Source organism: Balaenoptera acutorostrata, chromosome 10 (assembly GCF_949987535.1).
Source record: "Balaenoptera acutorostrata chromosome 10, mBalAcu1.1, whole genome shotgun sequence".
NCBI lineage: Eukaryota > Metazoa > Chordata > Mammalia > Artiodactyla > Balaenopteridae > Balaenoptera > Balaenoptera acutorostrata.
In genome coordinates, this window is record NC_080073.1 from 84,385,686 (window position 1) to 84,409,444 (window position 23,759).

The following is a 23,759-nucleotide window of genomic DNA, read 5'->3' on the forward strand; positions in this document are numbered from 1 at the left end:
ACCTCCTAGAGACAAGGAGAGGACAAATTAGTAGCACGAAATCATTTAAGGAGCATTTTAAACATTTCCTCCAAAACACCAACTAAAAGAGTAGGTAGCTGGAGGGCCTATGGGCTGAACGCGGTGACTGTCCCGCTGGCCCAGGGCGATTTTCATGCGGCGGTGCCTGAGACACGGCAACGACTACACAGGAGTCGAGCGAGCGGCCAGGGACTCTTGGCGTCGTCAGCTTCCCGGGCCCCGGGTGGCGTGGACGCTCGAGAGCCTCAAGGAAATCTCCCCACGGAGGATCCTGGGAACCCGAGTGTCCGTCCACTTTTCGGGCTGTGTGGTTTCTGAATCCAACGCCAAAGAGGGAAACAGCCCAGGCCCCTAAGCTCTTGGGATCTCTGTCGAATGGGGACAAAAATGCCTGACTCGTTTAAAGATATTTTACGTAAAGCGCCTCATCGTAAGCGCCTCGGAAATGGTAGTTAATTTCTGCAAATAGCCCCCTGAGACTATCTGCTTGGTAAGATTCTGCCCGGTCCAGGAAGCAAATTTAGGCCACGTTGCGGGCAGAGTCATATTTAATGTTGAGCACCTGGCAAACTCGCTTCGCCGCCTAGTGCCCTCCGACCCTCGTCCACACCGGGGCGGGAATTGGGAGGGGAGGGATTCTGGCGTCCCAGAGTCCTGCGGAGGTGTCTCATTAGGCCTCAAAATTCGACTCCCTTCCACCCTGTAGCGCGGGAGCGCGCACCGCGCGCCAAACTCCGGGTGCGGCAGCCGCTAAGCCTCAGCTCCGCAAGATTTCAGTTTCCCTTTCTCAGCCCCTGCTGCCCCACCCACCGCTGCGGCCCGGGGATTCGCCCAGTGATCAGTGACGAAGAGGGGACTAAGGCTCCCATTGGGAGGCGGCGTTCGGCAGGGGCCAATCCGGGCGCTGGTCCGGGGGAAATCTCGGTGGAGGGCTCCAAAGAACCCGGAGATTACCGGGCGGGGACGCGCCGTCGCGCTGGGTGCTGGCGGAGGAGCGCGACCCGGAACTGACCGCCGCGGGAAAGAAGCGACACCAGCCTGGGATTCGCGGCCCGGAGCTGGGGACCGGTGAGTAGGGGGCGCCCGGTGAGAAATGCAACAAAGCAGCAGTCACACACGCGCCCCGGGTCCGGGCAACCGAACGCGGCCGCGCGAGCGGAAAGAGGCCGGGCCGCCGGGCGGGCTCGGGAGAAGGGTGAAGTTCGCGGCGTCCTCCCTCCCGGCCTAATCCTCCTGCTTGCTTGGGCCTCCATTCGCTCCCTCCTCTTGGGTCTTCCTCGCTTTCCCGTGTCCAGCTCAGGCACCCATCCATTCTTGTCTCCAGAGCCAGAAGTAAGCGTGGCCCAGATGACGGTCTCGTTGCTTGGAGCCGAGTAGATGTGCCAGTCAGGCTCCAGGACCAAAGCCATGGTGTTTTGTTGTTGTTTTTTGTTTTTTAATTGGTCAGAATAAACCGGTTTAGCCACGTATACTTGGAGCTGTGCATTCACTTCCTCCTCCAGACCATTAGCACATCAGCATTTTCCCTGCTGCTTTTCACCCTGTATGGCCTTAGAAAAGTGTGTAAATTTGCCTTTGTGGAGCTTATGAGAGGCAAACACTTACAGATTCCCAGTACATTCCAGATTTTGACACCACGCCGGTTTGTGTGCACTTCCAGAGAATGATATTCGTTCGTGCATGCAACAAATATCAGTGTCAGGGACGGTGCCTGAGCTAAAAATCAGTCCCTAGAGTTACTCACCCCCCAAGTTTAAAAGAATCAGCTTTTTAAAAAATAGACTTTATTTCGTATATTCCTCAAACTGCAATTCCATATTTTTGAAAAAAGACTATTTTTTAGAATAGTTTTAGATTTATAGAAAAATCGTGAAGCTAGTACAGAGTTCCATATACCCCAAACCTTTTCCCCATTCATTTATTAACACCTTACATTAATATGGAACATTTGTTACAATTAATGAACCTGTATCGATATATTATTATTGGCCTGCATCCATAATGTATTCAGATTTCCTTAGTTTTTACCTAAGTACTTTTTCTGTTTCATGATCCCACCCAGGTTACCATATTCCAGTTAGTTCCCATTATGCTCCCCGTGGCTGTGGCAGTTTCTCAGACTTTGTTTTTGATGATCTTGAGAGTTTTGAGGAATATTCCCCATGTATATTATAGGCTGCCCCTCTATTGGAATTTGTCTGTTGTTTTTCTCCTGAGTCTGGGCTTATGGGTTATTGGGAGGAAGACCACAGAGGTAGATTGCTGTTTTCATCACTTCACATCAAGGGAACATGCTTTATAACTTGATGCTGATCTTGATTACCTGGCTGAGAAGTCAGGCTTCTCCACTGTAAAGTAACTCTTCCTCCCCTCCCCCCCCCCCGTGCCCCCCCACCCCCTTCCATACTGTACTCTTTGGAAAGTAGTCAAACTATGTGCAGCCCTGACCTAAGGAGTGAGATTATCTCCTGCCTCCTAAGGGCAACTCCATACATATATTATTTGGAATTCTTCAGCGTGGGAGATTTGTCTCTTTTGCCTTATTTATTCACTTATTCAATCATTTATTTGTATCAGTATGGACTCATGGATATTTATTTTATACTTTGGGTTATAATTCAATACTACTTTGTTTTGTTACAACTTTAGCCATTGCGAGTTCTTTTAAGTTGGCTCCTGTGCTCTTTTCTAGCATGTATTTTTATAGAGTTTTTTGCTGTTGAAAACACTTTCACTTATGTGACCTCGATTGAAGTTCAAACAGCCTGGCAAACTTGACAAGACGTTATTCTTACCTTGTTAGGCAGTAAGGAAACTGAGGCCCAGGGGCAGTAGGTGACTTCTTAGATGTCACTTTCCCCAAAGGGAGTGATAGGCTGGGCTCAGACTGGGGTGACCGCTGCAAAAGACACTGCGAGCTGCAGAGGAGAGCCCGTAGTTGGAATTGAGGCTTCTTGGGGTGACTTCAGACTTATACCCCCCAGGATCAGAATAGGAAACGACATGGAGAATGGGAAGAAATTGGTTTTGGAAAACAAAGGCTTAATTTGGCTGGCATCCAGGGTGAATTAAAACTTGCCAACTTGGTAGAAATGCAGTGACCTTTCCCCCCAAACTATATGCAGAGGGAGGAGATCTGGGTAATGTTTGTGGCCAAGAATGTCTAATCTGAGGGGAGCCCTTGGAGCCTCCTGCTGAAGTGAGATTGCAAAGTGGGAAGGGGAGTGTGGCGAGGGGGAGAATGAAGAAGATATGGGGCTCTGGAATCATGGGATAACATTTAGCCTCACAAACATTTACAGACTTTGTGCCCGATACTGGAGATATGAAAAGATCGATGAGACGTGACCCTTGGTTTCACATCCTGGTTGGAAGAAAGATGGGTAAAAATATCAATTAGGAAGTGGTATGATAGTGCTATAATAGAAATGTAGTATCTGCAGGAGCCTCCCGAGGGAGGGAATTCATTCAGCTCAGAGGTGGGATGGGCACAGGAAGGACCTCACAGATAAGGGGGCATTTCTGATTCAGGCTTTCAAGGATGAGCTGGGACTGAGAAGCTCATGTACAAGAGCAAGGGGTGGGGAGAGGGGACGGTGAAGAAGGGGCTGTCTTTCCAGTTCAGTGTCTCTAGCGTTAGGATTCAAGGCTGGATGGGTAAGTGGGGGGCAGATTATAGGGGGCCTGTGTGCCCTGCTGTGCAGCTTTGACCTCAGGAGTTTTGAAGCAGGAGGGTGACAGGATGAGTTCCATGTGTTAGAGGACCCTGGCAGCACTTTGTACGAGATATGCTACATTTCACCACATCTAAGATGTCATCAATTATTTTATTTCCACATAGAAAAAATATTTTGCCAGTTAAATTATGGCATGCCATTTATCACATTTCAGAGATGCAAACATGTAATGACATGGGTGTCTCAAATTTGATTAAAGTAGTAACTTCCTAGCTGGTGGCTTAGGGCCCTCCTTCCTCTGGGGAATGAATGGTTAGACTATCTCCATTTCACTAACCCATAGATTTTGAGTTCAGTGACTCCATTTATGATCTTGAAGAAACTAAATTTGATAAACTGGCTTTTTCCTGCCTGATAACCAATTGTCAAAACAAACAAACAATAAAACTGGGGTACCTGGTCCAAAGATATCATCTATGTTTATTCTGCTTTGGTGGCTCTTGATCACAGCAGTGACTTTATGTTGCGCAGTAAATATTCTGGTATGCTTGCCAAACCTTTATTTCAATTTGTCCTGTGAATTGCCTGGATGTTACCTCCTACCCCTATCACTTCATGGTGATATTGAGACCCAGAAAGGTCAAGAATCTAGCCCCGAGCTGCACAGCAGAGTAGCTGAGGCTGGGTGATAATCTGGGTTTTCATCCTAACCCAGGACTCTTCACTTTAGGCTTTGGTTAGAATGACAGCTGGGGTGGAAGAAGATTCTGCCTGCTCCTCACTCACAATGGAGCAGGTTGGAGATCTGTTATGTCCTGGCAGGTTGTATTCTACCTGTGGGGCCCAGAGAGAACAGAATTGCCACTTAGTATCTACCTTTGCCCAATGCTTTGTTTAGATGAAGAGGCTGATTTTTCTGCATAAGCTCTTTGTATATTTCAGCCTAGTAACCGTCAATAACTTCCTCTGCTGTGTCTGGCAGCAATTTGGGGTGGGGATGGGGAAGGTCAGATGATAGACAAGTCCAAGCTGGCTGGGCAGAAAGGGCATTTATTGGCATTTATTGGCATTTATTGGCTCCGGTGACAGAAAAGTTCAAGGTTAGGCTAGCTTCAGGCACAGCTCGATACAGATTTCACCAGATGCCATCAGGACCTGGTTTCTTTCACTTCATCCCTGGGTTGGCTTCATTCTCAAACAGGCTAACCCTCTGGCTAGCTGCTCTAGCAGCTCCAAACCGTTTGACCTCACTTCTTGCAAGTTCTAGAGAAAAAGTTCTCAAGAATCTTTTTTCCCCGGTGACTCAACTAGGTCTCCTTGTGACTGGCTGCAATTGAGTCATGTTCTCATCCCTGAAGCAAGCACCGTGGCCGGGGGGGCTTACGACTGTTTCTCTTGTTCCACCTTTGAGCTGGGGGAGAGCTCTACCCCAGGCACATGATCCCCAGAAAGGAACTGGGTAAAGTTAGCAGAGGAAGGAAGAATGGAAGCTGGTGGACCCCTTCCTGCAAAAGATAAACATTTACAGCACTTACTAGTTGGATCAAGGGACGATCTGATCTGCTGCTTTAGGGCTGATTCCCTGGCCTGTTACTGGGCCTCTCTTCATGCTGTTTCTTTTTCTTATTTTTTTAAAGCATTAAACATACATACACATACATACACACAATGGGATTCTATTTCCCGTTCACCAGATTGGCGATTTTTTTTTTTTTAGAGTGTGAAGCATCTATTACGTATTTAATTGTTTTGTTTTGTTTAAATTGAGGTATAATCGACATATAACATTACGTTAGTTTCAGGTGTACAACATAAGGATTTGATATTTGTATATATTGCAAAATGATCACAATAGTCCTGTTAACATCTGTCACCATGTATAGTTACAAAGTTTTTTCTTCTAGTGTTAAGGGCTTTTAAGATCTACTCTCCTAGCTACTTTCAAATATGCAATTCAGTATTATTACCTATAGTCACCATGGCAGAAATTTAAAAGATGAAAATATCAGGTATTGGTGAGGCCGTGGAGCAGCATGGGCGCTCGGAGCCTGCTGGTGGGGACACGCGGTGGTACAGCCACTTTGGAAACAGTCTGGCCTGATCTAGTTAAATTGGGGATGCATCCTGCTTGCCCGGGTATACTAGGGCATGTGAGCAGAAATGTTCACAGAGCAGTGTTTGTAATTGTCCCAAACTGGAAACAACTCAGGGGCCATAAGAAGTAGACTACATCAGGGAGTTCCCCGGCGGTCCAGTGGTGAGGACTCAGCACTTCCACTGCCGAGGGCCGGAGTTCGATCCCTGGTTGGGGAACTAAGATCCTGCAAGCCGCATGGCGTGGCCGAAAAACAAAAACAGGCTACATCAGAAGTAGAATTATACAGTCATAAAGCAATGAAAATGAACAAAATCGGCTCACAATCATGTGAGTGAACCTCACAGACTTGATGTAGATAGTCCCTCCCCCCCCGCCCCCCCCCCAATGCAATATGATTCCATTCGTTTGAAATGCTCAAAACCAGGAAAAATAAACTGTTTTGTTCATGGATACATACCTAGTGTAAAACGAAAGAAGAGGGAAGGAGCGATTATCACCATTATAATCACAAGCATTTCCCGGGACACAGCTTTTTCTTCTCTCCTGGTTCCTGTACGTTCCTGGAGCCAAACCTTGGATACCATGACTGGGGGTGTGCTGGTGATTGCAGCCCACTGTTCTGCAGGGAATCTGAAGAAATCACTTCTCTCTAGTACTTTCTCATCTTGCTGGAGGGAAAGGACAAGTGGGTGAGATTTCTTGCACTCGTTCAGCAGATACTTAGGAAGCATTTTGTGGGCATCAGACGCTCTGTGCCTGTGCTTTATTCACTTCCTCAGCCAGTTTTTCATGTTTCCTCTATGTCAGGCACTGTGCTAGATTCTGGGGATAAGGCGGACACAGTCTCTGTTCAACGCAGTGGGAAAAGCTGGTGTTAAATAAGTAATTATAGGGACTCACAATTGCATGGAAGTATCCAGTGCAGTGTGGAGTGCTGGGGGGCTGTATAAGGGAGAGAGAATGTGGACTCAGTGTGACAGGTCAGGAAAGAGGAGGTGGCTTTCAGCTGAGACTTCAAGCTGGAAAAGGAGTCTACTAAGAAGGAAAGGAATGGTGTTCTATTCAGAGGGAACAACATTTTCAAAAGGTTCAGGCAGGAAAGAGCATGGCACTTTTGGAGGCTTAGAGAGGGGTTTGGTTTGGCTGTGGGGTCGAGTTTGAGGTGGGCAATGGCAGGAAATGAGCCTGGAGACAAGGCCTGGGCCTAGATTATCGGCAGCCTCACAGAGCATGGGAAGGAGTTTTCACTTTATCCCTGGAGCCTGGGAGCTAACCAGGGTGGTTACATGAGCGAACCTGTGTTACACGTGGCAGGGTGTGTTTGAGGGACGAAAGGAAGGCTGCGGTGCCTGGAACACTAGGCAATGGAGAGAGGAGGTTTAAGTAAATCGGGAAAGCCTTGAGGATTGTATAATCCCCACAGTTAGCTCTGATTGCAGCTTCCAAAGGATCACTCAATTATGTCACTAGATGTAAGCTCTGGGAGGGCAGGGACTTTCCCATTTTTGTTCTCTGTTGTATCCTCAGTGCCTGACGCTTAGTAAATACCTATTAACTGTTGAATGAATTTTGACACCCTCCTACTTAAACGCCTCAGCAGCACTTCAAAGCCTTGTCCCATCCAACTCCCAGTGGCTGCTGCTGCCATGCCCCGCCCTGGGCCCTGTGGGGATTTCCACTGTTCAGAGCATGTCTCGGCCTGGCCCGGGGGTTTGCGTGGCCTGCACTGTGTCTCAGAGCACCAGTGATGCTTGACCTGTGGGGGAAAAGTAACCCACGTGTGACCTCAGCAATGCACCGCCCCCCAAACTGGCATCCCCTGAGCCTGCCTGGTGCCCAGCCCACAGCCAGGCCTGTAAGGATCTGGGGAGTCCAGGTGTCGGCAGCAGGGGCACGGCCACTCCTTCTAGTATCCAGATCCAGATCACTTGCTTTTTGCCCTGAATTTTGTCCTTTCCTGCTTTGTTAGAGGCGTCTCACAGAAGTTTACTTCTAGGAGAATTTGGTTATTTCAGATTAAGAAATGAGGCTTAATCTGGAGCCCCAAGAGCCCTTAATTGGCCTTCCCACAGGGCACGGAGCCCTAGGCTAAGCACTTTAGGATCACAAGGAAGAAGGGGCTCTTGTTTGGAGCCCCATGCGTGGACTTGAGAAGCAGCCTGGAGACCAGGGTGCAAATCCAGCCCCCTCCATTCACCTCCCTGGGCCTTGCAGTCCACACCTGGGATTCGATGTCTTCTAGGGTCCCTTGCTGTGGCATGTAGGAGCCCAAGGCAGCAGGAAGGAGGGACGAAGGTGTGGGGCATCAAAAGCCATGGGAAGTCGAGGGAAGGTTTAGAACCTACTAGGGTAGAAGTTGGCAACTGTTAAGAAACAGGGGTCTAGAGTTAGATCCTTTCCCTCTGGAACTGGACCAGGGCAGGGGTGGATGAGTAGTGTAAGGACCTGTCCCTTACAAGGTGTGGGCATTCGCGGCGATGCTTCCCTCAGCTAGTTTTTTGTTTTTTTAACCTGAATCAAACTGTTTATTAAAATTGCACATAATACATCATAATCAAGTAGGGTTTATTCCTAAATAAAGATGGCTTATAAAAAATATTTTAACACAATTCATCACATCAATGAATTAAAGAAAAACACGTGACTATATAAAGAAGAAAAAATCATGTATCAAGTTATATGTATATATACATGTATGTATAATATATATATATAATTCTCCAAATAGTAGGAATGGAAGTTTCTTTTCATAACTTGATAAAGTCTATCTACCAGAATTCTAACCATGAAAAGAGAAACCTCAGCTAGTTTTTACAACTCACAGTGGTTCTCGCAGCCAAAACTTGTGCACGGCATCCACATCCTGAAATGTGTGCCAGAAATTACGTGCTGTCACCTCAGCCAGTCTGTTGACATGTAGAGTAGGTATTTACGAGATGCGGAGAGCTGTAGGGGACCGGTGGATTGTGGGGCAAGGGGAACTCAAAAAGGTCGGGAGTGTCTCCAGTTCTGCCTGGTTCTGAATTGAAACCAGCTTCTGGTTTATTGAAAGGACAGAAGACCTGTCCACCCCAGAGCAGGGGTGAGTGGCCTCTGGTAGAAGGTAATCCATGAAACGACTTCTCAGGTTTCAGAATTCTCATTTGGGTAAAGCAAGTAGGGTGGACCGTGTCGGTAGGGTGGACCGTGTCAGTAGGGTGGACCGTGTCGTTGTGAAGACTTTTTCTGGCTCTGGCTTTCTGTGGTTTTTGTCCACCCGAGAGCCAGGAATGGAGAGGAGTGTGATAGTTTTACCCCTTATTGTGAAAACCTGTCGAGATCATCAGCATATGCTAAAGGCACAAATGATAGAAAAGGCAGAATCACAGGGGAGCGTGGTAAGTTGGGGAGGGGTTTTGGAGAGGGTCAATTTTGCCTCGGCTCGAAAGGGTTGGCTGTGCAGTGTGAGCCCAGGTCCGCCCGCGTCTCATATAGGAGCCCCGCTGCCTGTCGAATCTAAGGCAAGGGTGCTTTCGCTCAGCGTCAGCAGTAATACATGACCCTTTACTTTTGTCAGCGCTCTCCAGTTTACAAAGCCCTTCCATTGCGATGACCTCATCCGAGCTTCCTGACAAAGGAGCTGGTATTAGGCCCCGTTTTACAGTTTGCCTGGGCAGAGAAGAGAGTGTAATGGATTGGGCTGAGGCATCAGCACCAGACACTGCTTCCTAGCCACGTGCTCTTGGGCAAATTGCTTCCCTCCCTGAGCCTCAGTGTCCTCAGAAGAGTATCCTGAGCATTAAATAACATAAGATGTGTAAATGGCCGGTAAGGTGGGTCCTACAGAAATGCTGTCACCAAGAAGTTGTTAGTAGTCACTGGGCTATTGGGTTAGAGCCCTAACTTGAACCTGGTTTCAACCCACAGATTTACACCTCGAGTCTTACACATAGTCAGCAATGCCAGGGTAAGCCATCTTCAATATTTGTTATATATTCAGGATGGAGCCTATATAACCAAGCAATGGGATTGAACATAAAACTGTACTGTGTTTCATTTGTTAGTTTCAGCAGACTCTCAAACAAATGCATATGCAATTAACATTGCCTTCGTTCCTCTGAATCCATTCATTTGTTCAGCACCTATGTATTGAGCTTCTACAAGTGTTGGGCACGATCATCTCTCTATTAGAGATTTTCAACATCTTTGGTAGTTACAGACTCTTGTACAGATTCTTTTAAGAAGGATGGAAAACTCTAGCCCCTCTCCTCAGAAAGTTTTTCAGACTTTTTATTTTGTTTTGTTGAACCATTTAAAAGTAAGTTGTAGTCATACAGTCCTAAATACTGCAGCATGTGTTGCCTGAAAATATGTACATTCTCATACATAACTTCAATAAATGCTATTAAAAAATCAATAATAATTTATTAATATGATCCAATACCTAGTCTTTTGTCAAATTTCCTCTAATTGTCCCCAAACAGTTTTTAATAGCTTTTTAAAAAAACCAGGATCCAATCAAAGTATTTGCGTTTGATTGTTATTTCTCTTTAGTCTTTTTAAATCAAGAACAATCCTGTTTTATTTTTCATGACTGACTTTTTAGAAGTCCAGGCCAGTTGTCTTGTGGAATGTCTCCTATTCTGGATTTAACTGTCTCCTGATGATGGCCTTTAACTCATTCTTCTAACCCTCCTATTTTCTATAAACTGGAAGGTAGGTTGAAAGACTTGATTGGATTCATTCACATCAAACTTTTTTTATTTTTTATTTTTGGCTGCGTTGGGTCTTCGTTGCTACACGTGGGCTTTCTGTAGTTGCAGCGAGCGGGGGCTACTCTTCGTTGCGGTGTGAGGGCTTCTCATTGTGGTGGCTTCTCGTTGCAGAGCACGGGCTCTAGGCTTCAGTAGTTTTGGCACGTGGACTCAGTAGTTGCAGTGTGCGGGCTCTGGGGTGCACAGGCTTCAGTAGTTGTGGCGCACGGGCTCAGTAGTTGTGGCGCATGGGCTTAGTTGCTCTGTGGCATGTGGGATCTTCCCGGACCAGGGATTGAACCTGTGTCCCCTGCACTGGCAGGCAGATTCTTAACCACTGAGCCACTGGGAAGTCCCACCTCAAACATTTTTGGCACAACTACTTCAAAGGTGACATTGTGCAATTCACACGGCGCCACATTGGGAACCATATGCCAGAAACGCCTGTCCCTCTGTTAGCGATGCTGGATTTGGTCACTGATTAAGGCCATCACCAGATCTCTCCCTTATCAAGGTACATTAGGGAGTAACCCACTGGGCAGTACTTAGCACCATGGGACTGTCCTGTCCCCTAGTACCTCATGGTTTTAGTATCTGATGATGATCCTTGTCTTATGCAATGGAGCTTGCAAGATGGTGTTTTTCTAGTTCTATCATCCCTCCTACACTTACTTACCAGCATTCTTCTGTAATCCCTGGACAGGTTTTTCATCTAGTACATTAGTGACCATTTTCATACAGTGTTGGGGGTTTAAAGATCTGTGAAAGTCCAGCATGGAGCCTGGGTTAAGAACTCCTGCTCCAAGTGATGAGGGCAACTGATGGTGTCAGGTTTTGTGTGGACGGGGAGCTGTAGCTGAGCTCTTCATAGTCCTTTTATTTATCTGGTCATTTGCAACAGAATTAAATTCCCAGCCCCGAAGATAAACACATGCCATCCCCCTACAATAAAAGAAACAAATAACCTTAGCCTTTGAACTTCCAAGCCCCTCAGCAAAGTGAGTTGGTGAAGGGCTCCAGCACCCACAGGAATCACCAACCAGCACCAGGACCCTTTCCTGTGTTACACCTCCAAGTTGCTGGGTCAGGCTCGCTTCCTCAACAGACAAACCAGGGAGTTGACCAGGCAATTCCTAGGAGTTTTACTACCCTTATTAACATTCTAAAAACTTCATTACCTTCATTTACCAGTTAAATTCCTTCATTCTTTCATTTGAGCTTGGTAGGTGCAGGTCTTTTCCACACTCGTTAAAGTCACACATCTCTAAATCCATTGGAGCTTCCAGTTGGAGTTCATTGTCAGCAGTAAAATAATCTCTTACATTTGTACAGTACTTTCACTTTATAAAGCACTTTTTATATATTGCTGCGTTAGATCCTCAAGAAGTAGACTTTGTATTCCTGTGTTGTTTTCTCTTTGGGGCTTTATTTCTAGCTCATTCATGTCACTACAGTGAAAGACCTTGAAGGCCACTGAACTCTGCTGTAATGGACTTTGACATACATAGTCAGTAATCGGATTGATTTGCCTGTGGTTCCACGGGCTTCATTCCAGCCTCGCAGTTACCTGCGCGCCCCGTCTGCTGGCTGTCTTCCCAGCGACTGCTTATTGCCTCCCGTGGGTCCTTCTGTGGGTCTGCGGCAGAGCAGATTCCCCAGTTTGCCCCACGAGTCTCTCGTTTGCTTTAAGTCTGGAGCTCGTGTGTCACTATGGCGGTTCATCCTCACTTTAAATTTCCACTCTTGCTCTACTTGTGCTTTGAACACTCACTGGATTTGGGAACCGCGGGTTCTGGGTTCTCTCCTAGATTCCCCCTCTATACCGCGCTTATGCTTAGTATTTTGAACATAATTCTTTTACTCAACCCACTTAGAAACCCCTGAAGGTAAGTATCACTCTCCCCATTTTACGGATGGATAAACTGAGGCTCAGAGTACTTAAATGAGTTCTCTCTTGTCACACAGTGTCAGGGGCAGGAGGAAGCTGTTGGGTTAGGTGTGCTGAGGCTCCTAACCTCAGAAAGGAAGTGGGCCAGGGCTGCAGAGGTAAACAGGACTAAAGTCCTCTCTGTGCTCCCTCTTACGGCCAAGCCCTCATCAGCATATCACGGTCACAAGCCACCTGAGGCTTCCTCCCACGTTGGTCTCAGTCGCCCTTGTTAGCAGTAGAGCAGCCAGGCCAGCTGCACAGGGGGCACAGCTGAGAACGAGTCCGGTGTGGTTAGGCCGTGCTCTGCCAGCAGGCTGAGTCTGGGTAGAGACCTGCTTTCTGGGGGAAGTGAACCAAGCCAAAACTCCAGCACAGCCCAAGGAAACATCTATAAAGGAGGACACCAGAACTCAGATTCTTGACGCTTCTTGAGTCTTGGTAAAGAACCTCAGTGCACTTAGTCCTTGACACCTGAGATCTACAGGGAAGACAAAGGAGTCTCTTGACTCTGTCAGGGGCCCCCATGAACAGTTGTGCAGCCCATGCACTGCAGAAGTGAGGCAGCACTGTGTGCATAATAGACCTTGTAGATTTGTATATTATGACAGTTTTTCAGCAGGTAGTTATCTGGTGCCTTGTTCTATCATAATTGGTATATTAGAGCAATTTCCCAACAGATGGAAGGAAAGGGGCTTGAGGTAGGAGTGCTTTCCCAACAGCGTGGCATGGGCTGGTGGCAGCTCTGCTCTCCCTTCTACCAAGCTACCCTCTCTGGGCCTCAGTTTCCTCATCTGTAAAGTGAGGGCGTTGGACTTGAGGATCAGTAAGGTCCTTTCGCTCTGGTTCTGTGTGAGCCTTGTAGGAGCTGCTAAGTATCTATTGATTGACTGATCGATCGCTGGGGCTGGCGGCTTTGTGCAAGGCTGCCATTTCTGCCCCTCTGCTGTGCCTGCTCTTGACTCCGTGTCTGGTCTCCAAGGAGGAGAAGTCCCCACCAGTGAACAGGGACCCCTCTGAGCTCAGGACACCATGGCTGCGTTGGCACCACTGCGGAGCCTGGAAGAGGAGGTGACCTGCTCCATCTGCCTCGATTACCTGCGGGACCCGGTGACCATTGACTGTGGCCACGTCTTCTGCCGCAGCTGTACCACCGACGTCCGCCCCGCATCAGGGGGCCGCCCTGTCTGCCCCCTGTGTAAGAAGCCTTTTAAGAAGGAGAATATCAGGCCAGTGTGGCAGCTGGCCAGCCTGGTGGAGAACATCGAGCGGCTGAAGGTGGACAAGGGCCGGCAGCCGGGGGAAGCGGCCCGGGAGCAGCAGGACACGAGGCTGTGCGAGCGGCACCAGGAGAAGCTGCACTACTACTGCGAGGACGATGGCAAGCTGCTGTGTGTCATGTGCCGGGAGTCCCGGGAGCACAGGCCCCACTCGGCCGTCCTCGTGGAGAAGGCGGCCCAGCCCCACAGGGTAAGCCCTCCTCACCCCCGCAGGGAGGGATGCTCTGCTTGGCACCCACCCGGAGGCGAGGCCCGGCGCAGACCCCTCAGAAGGCTTCTCGCTGGCCGAGGACTCAGCCCGAGTCCACCCTCCTGCCTCAGCCCAGAGCATCCCCACTGCTTGTCTTTCTACAGGAAAAAATCCTGAACCACCTGAGTACCCTAAGGAGAGACAGAGACAAAATTCAGGGCTTTCAGGCCAAGGGAGAAGCTGATATCCTGGCTGTGCTGGTAAGTGAGGCTGTTGAGGGAAAGCTCTGAGGCAGGCAATTGGCCATGCGGAGCAGGAGCTCTAGAACTTGTAGAGACACAGCCGGCAGGCAGCCGGCTCCCTGGGAGAGGGAGCCCCGACTGGACTGACGGCCGGGAAGCCTGGGTTTTAGCCCAAGCCCTGCCGGTCTGAGCTCTGTGGCCTTGGCCTGCTTCCTCGTCTCACAAGTGACTGGGTTGCCTGGATGTCAGCTAAGGTCCTTCTCCTTCCGTGACTCACCTCAGCTGCAGGGCGTGTCTGCTCAGCAGAGCCAGAGTGTAGGGAACTGAGGAAGGCCTGGCTTCATTCTTCCTTTCAAAGAGAGGGAGAAAGACATGGTTCCTGAGAGTGAGGGGCGCAGGGGGTTTGGGAGGAGGGAGCTGGCTCCAGGACGAGAACTGAGAGGGGTGGGCTAGGCAAGGCCCGACCAGCTCTGAAGACGTTCTGTCTAGTGAGTCCTGCGCCTGGGGTTGCCAGGAGTTAGGAAACAGGCAGCACATGGTGTGCTTGATGAGAGATGGGATCAGAGGGAAAGAACTGATAAGAGGTTCCAGTTTTCTGGGGGAAAGTCTGTTGGGGAAGTGGGCATTGGAGGGTGGAGGGATGCTGGGGCCAGTCCCGGTGGTGAGCAGTTAGGCCCTGGGAGAGGGACAGAGTGAAGCAGGAGACGGCCCAATCCAAGGAGTGCCTCCGGGTGCTCAGTGTGCGAGGATGCTGACCAGATCCCAGCCTGGACTGGGCAGGGAGACTTGGGGGCAAGAAAGGACATGGTCCCTGAGCATAGACATTCCACAGTTTCACTGAGGGAAGAGGATATAGTCCTACATGGCAGGGATGGGGTACACACAGATATTTTACACACAATGGGGAGGATGCTGAAGAGAGGATTGGTCAGGCTTGAATAAAATTAATCAAGGAAAACTTCCTGGCAGCACACGGCGATTGGTGTCCAGGAGGGGAAAATGTGTTTGCTCATAATGTTCCTCAAAGGGCCCCCAGAACATACTGGTTTACCTAGAACAGATAATGGCAGGCAGTCAGGGTTCCAATCCCATGGTGTCTGAGGGAACTGACCTGACTGACTTACTGTGTCTTCTTTGAAGAAAGGAGGTTGCCACAGGAGAGCTCTAAAGCCCCTTCCAGCCCAAACACTGTAGAATTCATGGATGGGGTCAGCGAGGGGCACGAGAGGCAAAGAGCCAGCCTGTGCACCCCTACACCAGATCCTGGAGGGATCTTCTACCCCGGGGCGGAGGTGTCACCCCCTTCTCCCCCTTCCCATCCCTGCAGAAGAAGCTTCAGGACCAGAGGCAGTGCATCGTGGCTGAGTTTGAGCAGGGCCACCAGTTCCTGAGGGAGCGGGAACAGCGCCTGCTGGACCAGCTGGCGAAGCTGGAGCAGGAGCTCACAGAGGGCAGGGAGAAGTACAAGACCAGGGGCGTCGGGGAGCTTGCCCGGCTGGCGCTGGTCATCTCCGAGCTGGAGGGCAAGGCACAGCAGCCAGCTGCAGAGCTTATGCAGGTGAGAGACCTCCCTGGGGCAGGGAGCCGGGAGACAAGGACAGCAGGTCTTGGCCCTGCCACTCACTTACAGGACCTTTGGAGAGTCACTTCTTCTCGGGGCCTCAGTTTTCTCATCTGAAGCATGGAGATGATAATCTTTATCCCCACCACTTATTGCAATGATTGCATGAGCATAAAATAACTGGCATGTTGTCACTTCAAAAAGTAACTTTTCTACCTGAAAGAGTTTAAAATTTTGAAAAGTGTTGTAGAAATGGAAGAGAAGGTTATTAGTATTTTCGTTACTATCCTCCATGCTCATCACTACCGTCACGAGCCTGTCTTCTAACAAGTCATTGGCAGACACTGGTCCAGGGGAAGCTGTTTATGGTTCTGGAGATGAAGAAGCCTGTGGGGTCAGGGGTCGCTGAGGGAGGGCTAACGACGGCTTCTGTCAAGAACCCAGAGGGTCTGGAGGAGATGGGCAGCTGGGGAAGGGAGACTTCTCGAAGGCAGAGGTTTTCTCTGGGACTGTGGAATCAGCCTCAGAGAATAAGGTGGAGAGCAGGCAGGGGGCCTCTGCCTCCCGGAAGAGGCAGCTTTGGCGCCGAGAAAGGGAGGGTCATGGATTGGAGAAAAGGCTGCCACGTTGAAATGACACCACAGCTCCTTCCACCCCAAGTCTCTCAGAGGAGTCACACTGCCTTAAACAGGGCTCAGCAGCCTTTGGAGGGAGCATGCTCGATCTTTCTGCCCTTGCAGGCCAGGAGAAGGCCTGTGTGATGAGCTCCTCCACTTGCATGGTGGGGCTGCTGGCCGGCAGCGGAACCGCCCAGGACCTCCTCTAGGGAAGTGCTGTCCCTGGCCAGTGGCAGGGCGAGTCAGAGGCGGGATGCTGGGGAGAGAGGACGAGTCCGCCGGGTACACGGGCCGGCACAGGTAGCCTCTGCCTGCCTCTCCGTCATTGCGGATTCCGACTCATGCCTCGGGACTGGCGGGGACGTAGAACTCTTCCGGTCGAGCCCCCACTGATGAAGTCCCTGACGACCAGAGAGAGGAAGAGTTTGTCCCAGGCCGTGGGGCAGGTCAGGAATCACGTCAGAGCTCCAGCTCGGGTGTCCTGACTCACAGGCCTCCGGCCTCTTGCTCTTCTTTTCTCTCACTTTGTCCAGAATGTCTCTCTGGTTCCCTGCTTTCCTCCAGAAGTCATTCTGTTGCCTAGAATTTCTCTCTCAGACTCTCACTGGGTCACTTCTCCACCCCCTCCCCCCTCTTCAGGGGTGCGCATCCTTCCTTTCCTCACAGCCGCTGCCACCATGTGGATGTGTACTTGTTGTGGAACAGAGGGGGACATAGCTGGGGTACTGGGGGGGGGGCTGAGATCCAGCCGTGTCTGCCTGGAGGGGAGCCTCTCCGCAGTCCGCCCAGAAGAGCTTTGTGGGCCAGCAGAGGCCCAGCCTTCAGTGCCTCTGAGACCACTCAGATTGAAGACATCCCTGGGGCCAGGTGGGAGGAGGGGAAGGAGAGAAGGTGGGTGTCTGCTGAAAGTCAGTAAAGGAAATGTTGGTGCTGGTGGGTTTTGTCTGTGTGTTTTGTTTGGGTTTGCTTTTGCTGCAAGGGAACTGGACCGCTCACTCCTGAACTGTCATTAGTATTTTACCAGAGATTAGTTGATTGTCAATGGAGAGTAAAGATGAGGCCCTACTAAGATAGGGGCCCTGATCCAAAAGTCTGGTAGAGAAATACAGATGAGAGAGAGAAGCAACAGGACGAGAGATAAAAACAGGGAATTCCCTGGTGGTCCAGTGGTTGGGACTTGGCGCTCTCACTGCCTAGGGCCTGGGTTCGATCCCTGGTTGGGGAACTAAAAATCCCACAAGACATGCGGTGCGGCAAAAAAAAAAAAAGACAGAAACAGAGGCCTTTTGACAAAGGCGATAGAAAAGGAAAGATCTCTGGACTGGGACTGATCTCTGGACTGGGACTATCAGGAAGACAATAAAGGGAACTAGGGGATAGGAGAGCCCCTCTGGAGGGAATTGTGAAGCCCCCCTGGTTCAACCCTGGGCAGGCCTTGCAGGGTCTGGTGGCAGGTCGTACCTCTGCCTGTTCCACTGTCGGTCACCATCCACACCCATGAAGAACCTTAGGGTTCTTCATACCCAGCATTGCTGTGATTCCTGCCCCAGCCTCTGCTCTGACTGCCTCTTTCTCCACATACCCAGGAGTCTGGGGGGTGAGAGGCCCTCCAGGAGCCTTGGGCGGGTTGCGTCCCTCTGGAGGCCCAGTCTGTGAGGCTGCAGGTCGCCTCGGGACGCCCCAGTCTCCCCTTCTGCGTCCTTTGGGAGAAGGGTTCCTGCACTGGTGCTCCGGGTCCCACCCTCTCTGGGCCACTCACAACCTTCAGCCCTTAGATGGGCCTCATTCTCTCTCTGTTCTAGCAGCTCCTGTGTCACAAAATATGCCCTCTTGGCTCCCTAACCCCACCCACCTACTGCCCATTTATTTGCCTTTTTATGTCACGTATCCCAGCAGAGTTGTTGGCATACACTGTCTCAAGATTTGTCCCCCCGTCCTCTGAAGCTGGCTTGGACTTACTTGTTTTGAGGGCCAGAGTAGAAGGATTTGCCAGCAACTCACAACCAGTCTCTGGTCAGTTGCTTCACGGTTGGGGGCGAGGTGTAGCTCTGACCTCTTGGATGGCCTCCCCTTGAGCAAAACCCCAAGTTGTTTCTGAGACTTGCTGAAACAGTCCGCAGCAGCCACAGTTTGGCGATCCCATTTGCTTCCCAAATCCCACTCTCTCAAAGGGGTCACTCTGCCCCCACCCTTACCCAGTCCCCCTCCACACTACTGTCTTCCTATAGCACCTAGCACTTAATAGCATCGTATAATGGATTGGTTATGTTGATTCTTTGCTCTCTGCTTACCGCTGCTAGGGATTTGTGTGTGTGTCTCTCTCTCTCTTTTTTTTTTTTTTTCCTGCTCTAAGGCTTCTAGAGTGGTGTCTGACACGTAAGAAGCACTTAAAATTTGTGGGATGAGTAAAAGGAAGGCAAAAATTACTATAGAGTATTATGGAGGATTTAGACTTATAAAAGGGAAATAACCAGCATCTCTCAAGAACCTCCTCCCATGCTACCCTCTCCTGTCACTCAGCACCATCCTCCCTCCTGTGCAAGCCGTGGCCTGTCCTTGATTATCTTTCACCAGTATGCCCAGTCTGTCTCAAACATACCTAGAATGTGCTGCTTCCCTGGCTTCACTGTACTGCCCTAGTTAGGGCATCATTATCTCCTGCCAGGTCCATAAACAGCCTCCAGACTGCCCCCTGATGTTGGCATTGCCTCTCTTTAATCCATTCTGTACAGGATGGCCAAGTGATTGATCATTTGGGATTTTGGCTAGCGACTATATCAAACAAGTTATTTCCCTCCCAGAAACAGTTCAGACACGAGGGGTCTAGAGCTGTTAGGGCAGCTGTCCATGAGGTCATCCAGAAAGCTGGTTACTTCCATCTGGTTGTTTCACTAACCTCAAGGGACATTGTCCTCAGCTGTTTTGTCAAAGTTGAGCTCACCATCATATCCAAAATTGAGCCAAGGAAAAAGAGGAAGTAGAATGGAATTTCTTTTTTTTTTTTTTTTTAAAGGATGTGACCCCAAAATTATAGTCATTGCTTCCTTTTGCATCCCATTGGCTGGAGCTTAGTCACATGACCAAGCCTGGTTACAAGGGAATCTGGGAAATGTAGTTTTCTGTTGGGTGGCCCTCTGCCCACCTATTACTCCACAGGTTCTATTACTAAAAGGAAGAAAGGGAGAATAGATCCTGGAGGATACTTAGCAGTCTCAGCCACTTGAAAAGCAGATCACGTACATCACTCCCCTACTTGAAACACTTTGATGGCTTTCTGCTGAACATAGAACAAAATTTGAACTCCTTGCTATGCCTGTCCAGCCCTGCATGATGTGGCCCCTGCCCCCTTTGCCAAGCCCTTTCCCACCTTGCTTTCCTCCCATTCTTCACCTGGCCAGTACTGAGTTCTTCAAATCTCAGCACAAGTGTCATCCTCTCAGAGAAGCTGGCCTGTCATCCCCTTCTCCTACCCACCGCCCCCCACCCCCAGCCATTTGCTCTGTCATTGTGATTGTTTGTTTTCTTTTTGTTTTATCCATTGCTGCCACTAGAATGTCAGCTCCATAAGGAAGAACCGCATTTGTTTTGTTCCCTGATGTGTCCCGGTCTCTAATAGTGTTGGTATATATGTATGAAGTCTTCTTTGATTCACATTGACTCTTGTGCTTTCTTCCCTTCCAGGACACCAGAGACTTCTTAAACAGGTAAAAGAGTTTCCTTTCCATGGTGCACCTCATTCCCCTGTGCCTGTGTCCCCTCCCCTGTTCCTTGACCATGATCCATCTGAATTAATGGCTGTGTGATATGAGGCCAGAGGTTCCCACATCGCATGGTTCATCCTGATAACCTTCTCTCCTGGGAGGCAAGAACACATCCTTGAGAACTGGTGGAGACTTGCTTTGCACCGGAGCAAGTTCTCTGTATAATCCCCACTCCTGTGTCCACTATCCTTGTCTGAGACGGGACAGGATGGTGTGAGAACACATGTTGGTAGACAAAAGGGCTCTGAATGTTGAGTCTGCTGGTGGTTGTAAGTCTTGGCTCAGCCTTGGGCAGTTCACTTAGTACCTCTGAGGCCCTGGTTTTCCATTACCTGGGGATAATCATACCTTTCCCTACCCCTTCACAAATTGTCATGAGGATTGAGAGAAATGTAGGAAGAGTTAAGTAGCAGGTTTGTCTGTCATCTTCTCAGGTATCCACGGAAGAAGTTCTGGATTGGGAAACCCATTGCTCGTGTGGTTAAAAAAAGGACAGGAGAATTCTCAGATAGACTTCTGTCTCTGCAGCGGGGCCTGAGAGAGTTCCAAGGTAGGGGTTGGGGAGGGCCTTGGGGTGGGAGTCAGGAGTTGGGGTGCCGCTTTGAGAAGAGGGTACCAGGCTCCTTCGTGTCGGATTCTCTGACCTCATTCCTCTGAGGTCTCCTGGTTGTTTTTCCCTTCTTGGGATCTCAGGGATGGAGCCTTGTCACGAAATTAATACTGTCCAAGTGAGAAACAGGTTCATAGGTTTGCTGGGCTTGAGGGTCATTGCTGTCCTTTTTTTCTTCCCAGGGAAGCTGCTGAGAGACTTAGAATATAAGACAGGTGAGTATCCAAAAGGGCTGTTCCTAGATTTGCCTCAAATAAAGAATACTCTCCCCACAGAATCCTTCTGCCCCCATGTAGCCCGTTCTCTTGTATAGCAGGGAGAGTTTCCCAGCTGCACTTCTGAAGTCCCCACCTTGCATTTTCTGACTATTCTGCTACCCTTCGTCTGCAGTAGAGCCCTCCACTGGAGCCTCTGACCCTTCCTGCCCATGTTTGGTTATTCTGTCCTCAGAGGTCCTGCCGCCAGTCCTTTTCCCTGTGACCGAGTTCCTTCTCATCTGCCCTGTCACGTGGCTCCTGTATTCGGAGCGAACTGTCTGCCCCAGGCCCCGCTGCTGTGCTGCCTCTGGCCCTGCTGTCAGGCCGCGCACCACATACCCCTCAGGGGCCTGTGCACGCTGCCACAGGTGTGAGCGCACCCCTTGGATCGTGCAGCGTGGCAGCCCTGCTGTGGAGACTGGGGGGTCCCCTCCTGGTCCGCTGGCAACACCGCTACTTCTTCCTTTGTCCCCACAGTGAGTGTCACCCTAGACCCACAGTCGGCCAGTGGGTACCTGCAGCTGTCGGAGGACTGGAAGTGCGTGACCTACAGCGGCCTGTACCAGAGGGCGTACCTGCACCCCCAGCAGTTTGACTGTGAGCCGGGGGTGCTGGGCAGTAAGGGCTTCACCTGGGGCAAGGTCTACTGGGAGGTGGAGGTGGAGAGGGAGGGCTGGTCCGAGGATGAAGAGGAGGGGGACGAGGAGGAAGAGGGGGAAGAGGAGGAGGAGGAAGAGGAGGCCGGCTATGGGGACGGATATGATGATTGGGAAACGGATGAGGACGAGGAATCGTTGGGGGATGAAGAGGAAGAAGAGGAGGAGGAGGAGGAGGAGGAAGTTCTGGAAAGCTGCATGGTGGGGGTGGCCAGAGACTCGGTGAAGAGGAAGGGCGACCTCTCCCTGCGGCCGGAGGACGGCGTGTGGGCGCTGCGCCTCTCCTCCGCGGGCATCTGGGCCAACACCAGCCCCGAGGCCGAGCTCTTCCCGGCCCTGCGGCCCCGGAGAGTGGGCATCGCCCTGGATTACGAAGGGGGCACCGTGACTTTCACCAACGCAGAGTCGCAAGAACTCATCTACACCTTCACTGCCACCTTCACCCGGCGCCTGCTCCCCTTCCTGTGGCTCAAGTGGCCGGGAACACGCCTCCTGCTGAGACCCTGAGCCCCGACTCTCGCTCCCGGCCCCACACCCACCGATGCTTCACTTCTTTGGAATTCCTGGGCTCTGTGATGGGAGAGGAGGTGCCTGGCTGGAGCACCTGTTGCAGGCAAGGGGAGGGACCCTGTGTCCACTGCCGCTCCCTCCTTGTGGCTGTGGCCCCCTTGGGACCTCACTCAGTGCTGTTCCATCCATCCTGCTCTCGGGCTCCTCTCCCGCCTCCTGGGGTTCCCGTGCTGACTTCTGACCCTGAAGTCCACAGGGCTTCTCCCTCCCTTCTGCCCACTGCCTTTGACCCAGCTCTGCCCTCTCCTTGTTGAGTAAGAGGCGAGGCAGCACTTTCTTGCCCTGTATGGCATCCCATGCCAGCTGTTCTTGGGAGAGACCAGTTGACTATTACACCCAAGGCCATTTTACTGCCCTCCAATCCCATGGCTTCTCCTTTGCCCAAATCCACTCTGCTGCCTACCTCCCCTGGCACTTTAAACACGCCTACTGCCACCCCAACTCAGAGTTAAACATAGATGAAAATGTTGGAAATGAACTGAATGAAAATCCCCTGAGGCTTCCCAGGCCGTTTAAGCCGCCTGGAGTGCGAGTGGAAAGCATCTCCTCATAAGGTCCAGAGCGGAGTCCATGCTTCTCTGAGACCAGGGCTGAGCATGTGAGGTTTCCATTACCAGGAGGTGGGACTCCCTTAAGCCATCTGTGGTCTGAGGGGAAGGATCTAGATATATGTGGCTTTGGGGTAACAGTTGTGATTGGTGATCAATGCATTATGTCTGGGTTGGTCCTCTTGAGAGTTTTTAAAAGAATCCAAAATACCCTCCTCTTGGGCAGTTCATATGAAAGCACCAGGGCAAATATCCAGTCAAGCAAAAACTCCCCTGCCTTGGAAGCCCTGATCAGTTTTTGCAGCAGGGTATGTATTAAACTTCTGTCACTGGCTCTACTCAACATCCAGCTTCTATTTTCCTAGGAGAGGGGCTGGGGAGGGCAAGACAGGGCTGTGCCGGGAGAGGAGAGGAGGGCAGCAGGGGTCCCCAGCAAGCCACCAGGTCTTCATGTCAAGAGAGGGACCAGAGCGTATCCTCATTGCCCACGGGCCCAACCCAAGTCCCAGCCTCTGTCCAGGCTCCGCTAGTGCCCACAGTTTAGCACAAGCTCCTGCTCCAGCTAGGTTACCTCGCAGCCTTTGTCCTTGCCCATTCCAGGCACTCTGCCAGTGCCCCGCTTAGCCAGTTTTAACTCCTCCCCTGCTCTAAGAGACTCTTCCCAGCCGCTGTGGATCTCGGGCGTCTCTTAGCCACTACATTATATGTAGTTGTACTCTTTGTATATATCACATGCTGCCTGAGTCACATGTACATCTGATTTCTGCCTCTAGTTTTGTAAGCTCCTTGAGGGCGGACACCGTATCTTATACTTCTCTTGTATTCTCCATGGCACCTAGTGCAGTGCTGGGCACAGAGTAGGTGCTCAATAAAAACTTGGTGAATGAACAGCCCGGATTCGTATATATTTTATTGTAAATCAAATATTACCGACCTTCACAGTCTATGGCTACAGAGAGGTTCTGTCGATAGCAGTAGCACAGGGTTTTTCTACTGTGCCCCTTCTGGGTC

At 50.4% G+C, this 23,759-nt stretch overlaps 1 protein-coding gene across 2 annotated transcripts; it reads left to right on the plus strand.

The window, feature by feature from the left end:
* The first annotated feature begins 950 nt into the window (after positions 1-950).
* On the plus strand, positions 951-23,638 carry TRIM26 (tripartite motif containing 26). 2 transcript variants are annotated; one of them, XM_007179098.2, is made up of 8 exons: positions 951-1,089; positions 13,439-13,926; positions 14,091-14,186; positions 15,496-15,726; positions 20,028-20,050; positions 20,542-20,657; positions 20,900-20,932; positions 21,452-23,638. In XM_007179098.2, the coding sequence occupies exons 2-8, from the start codon at positions 13,489-13,491 to the stop codon at positions 22,135-22,137; spliced, it is 1,623 nt and encodes a 540-aa protein (XP_007179160.2). In that variant the 5' UTR covers positions 951-1,089; positions 13,439-13,488; the 3' UTR covers positions 22,138-23,638. The 2 variants fall into 2 exon arrangements, with proteins under 2 accessions (XP_007179160.2, XP_007179161.2); XM_007179099.2 differs by lacking the exon at positions 14,091-14,186.
* The last annotated feature ends 121 nt before the right edge of the window (positions 23,639-23,759 follow it).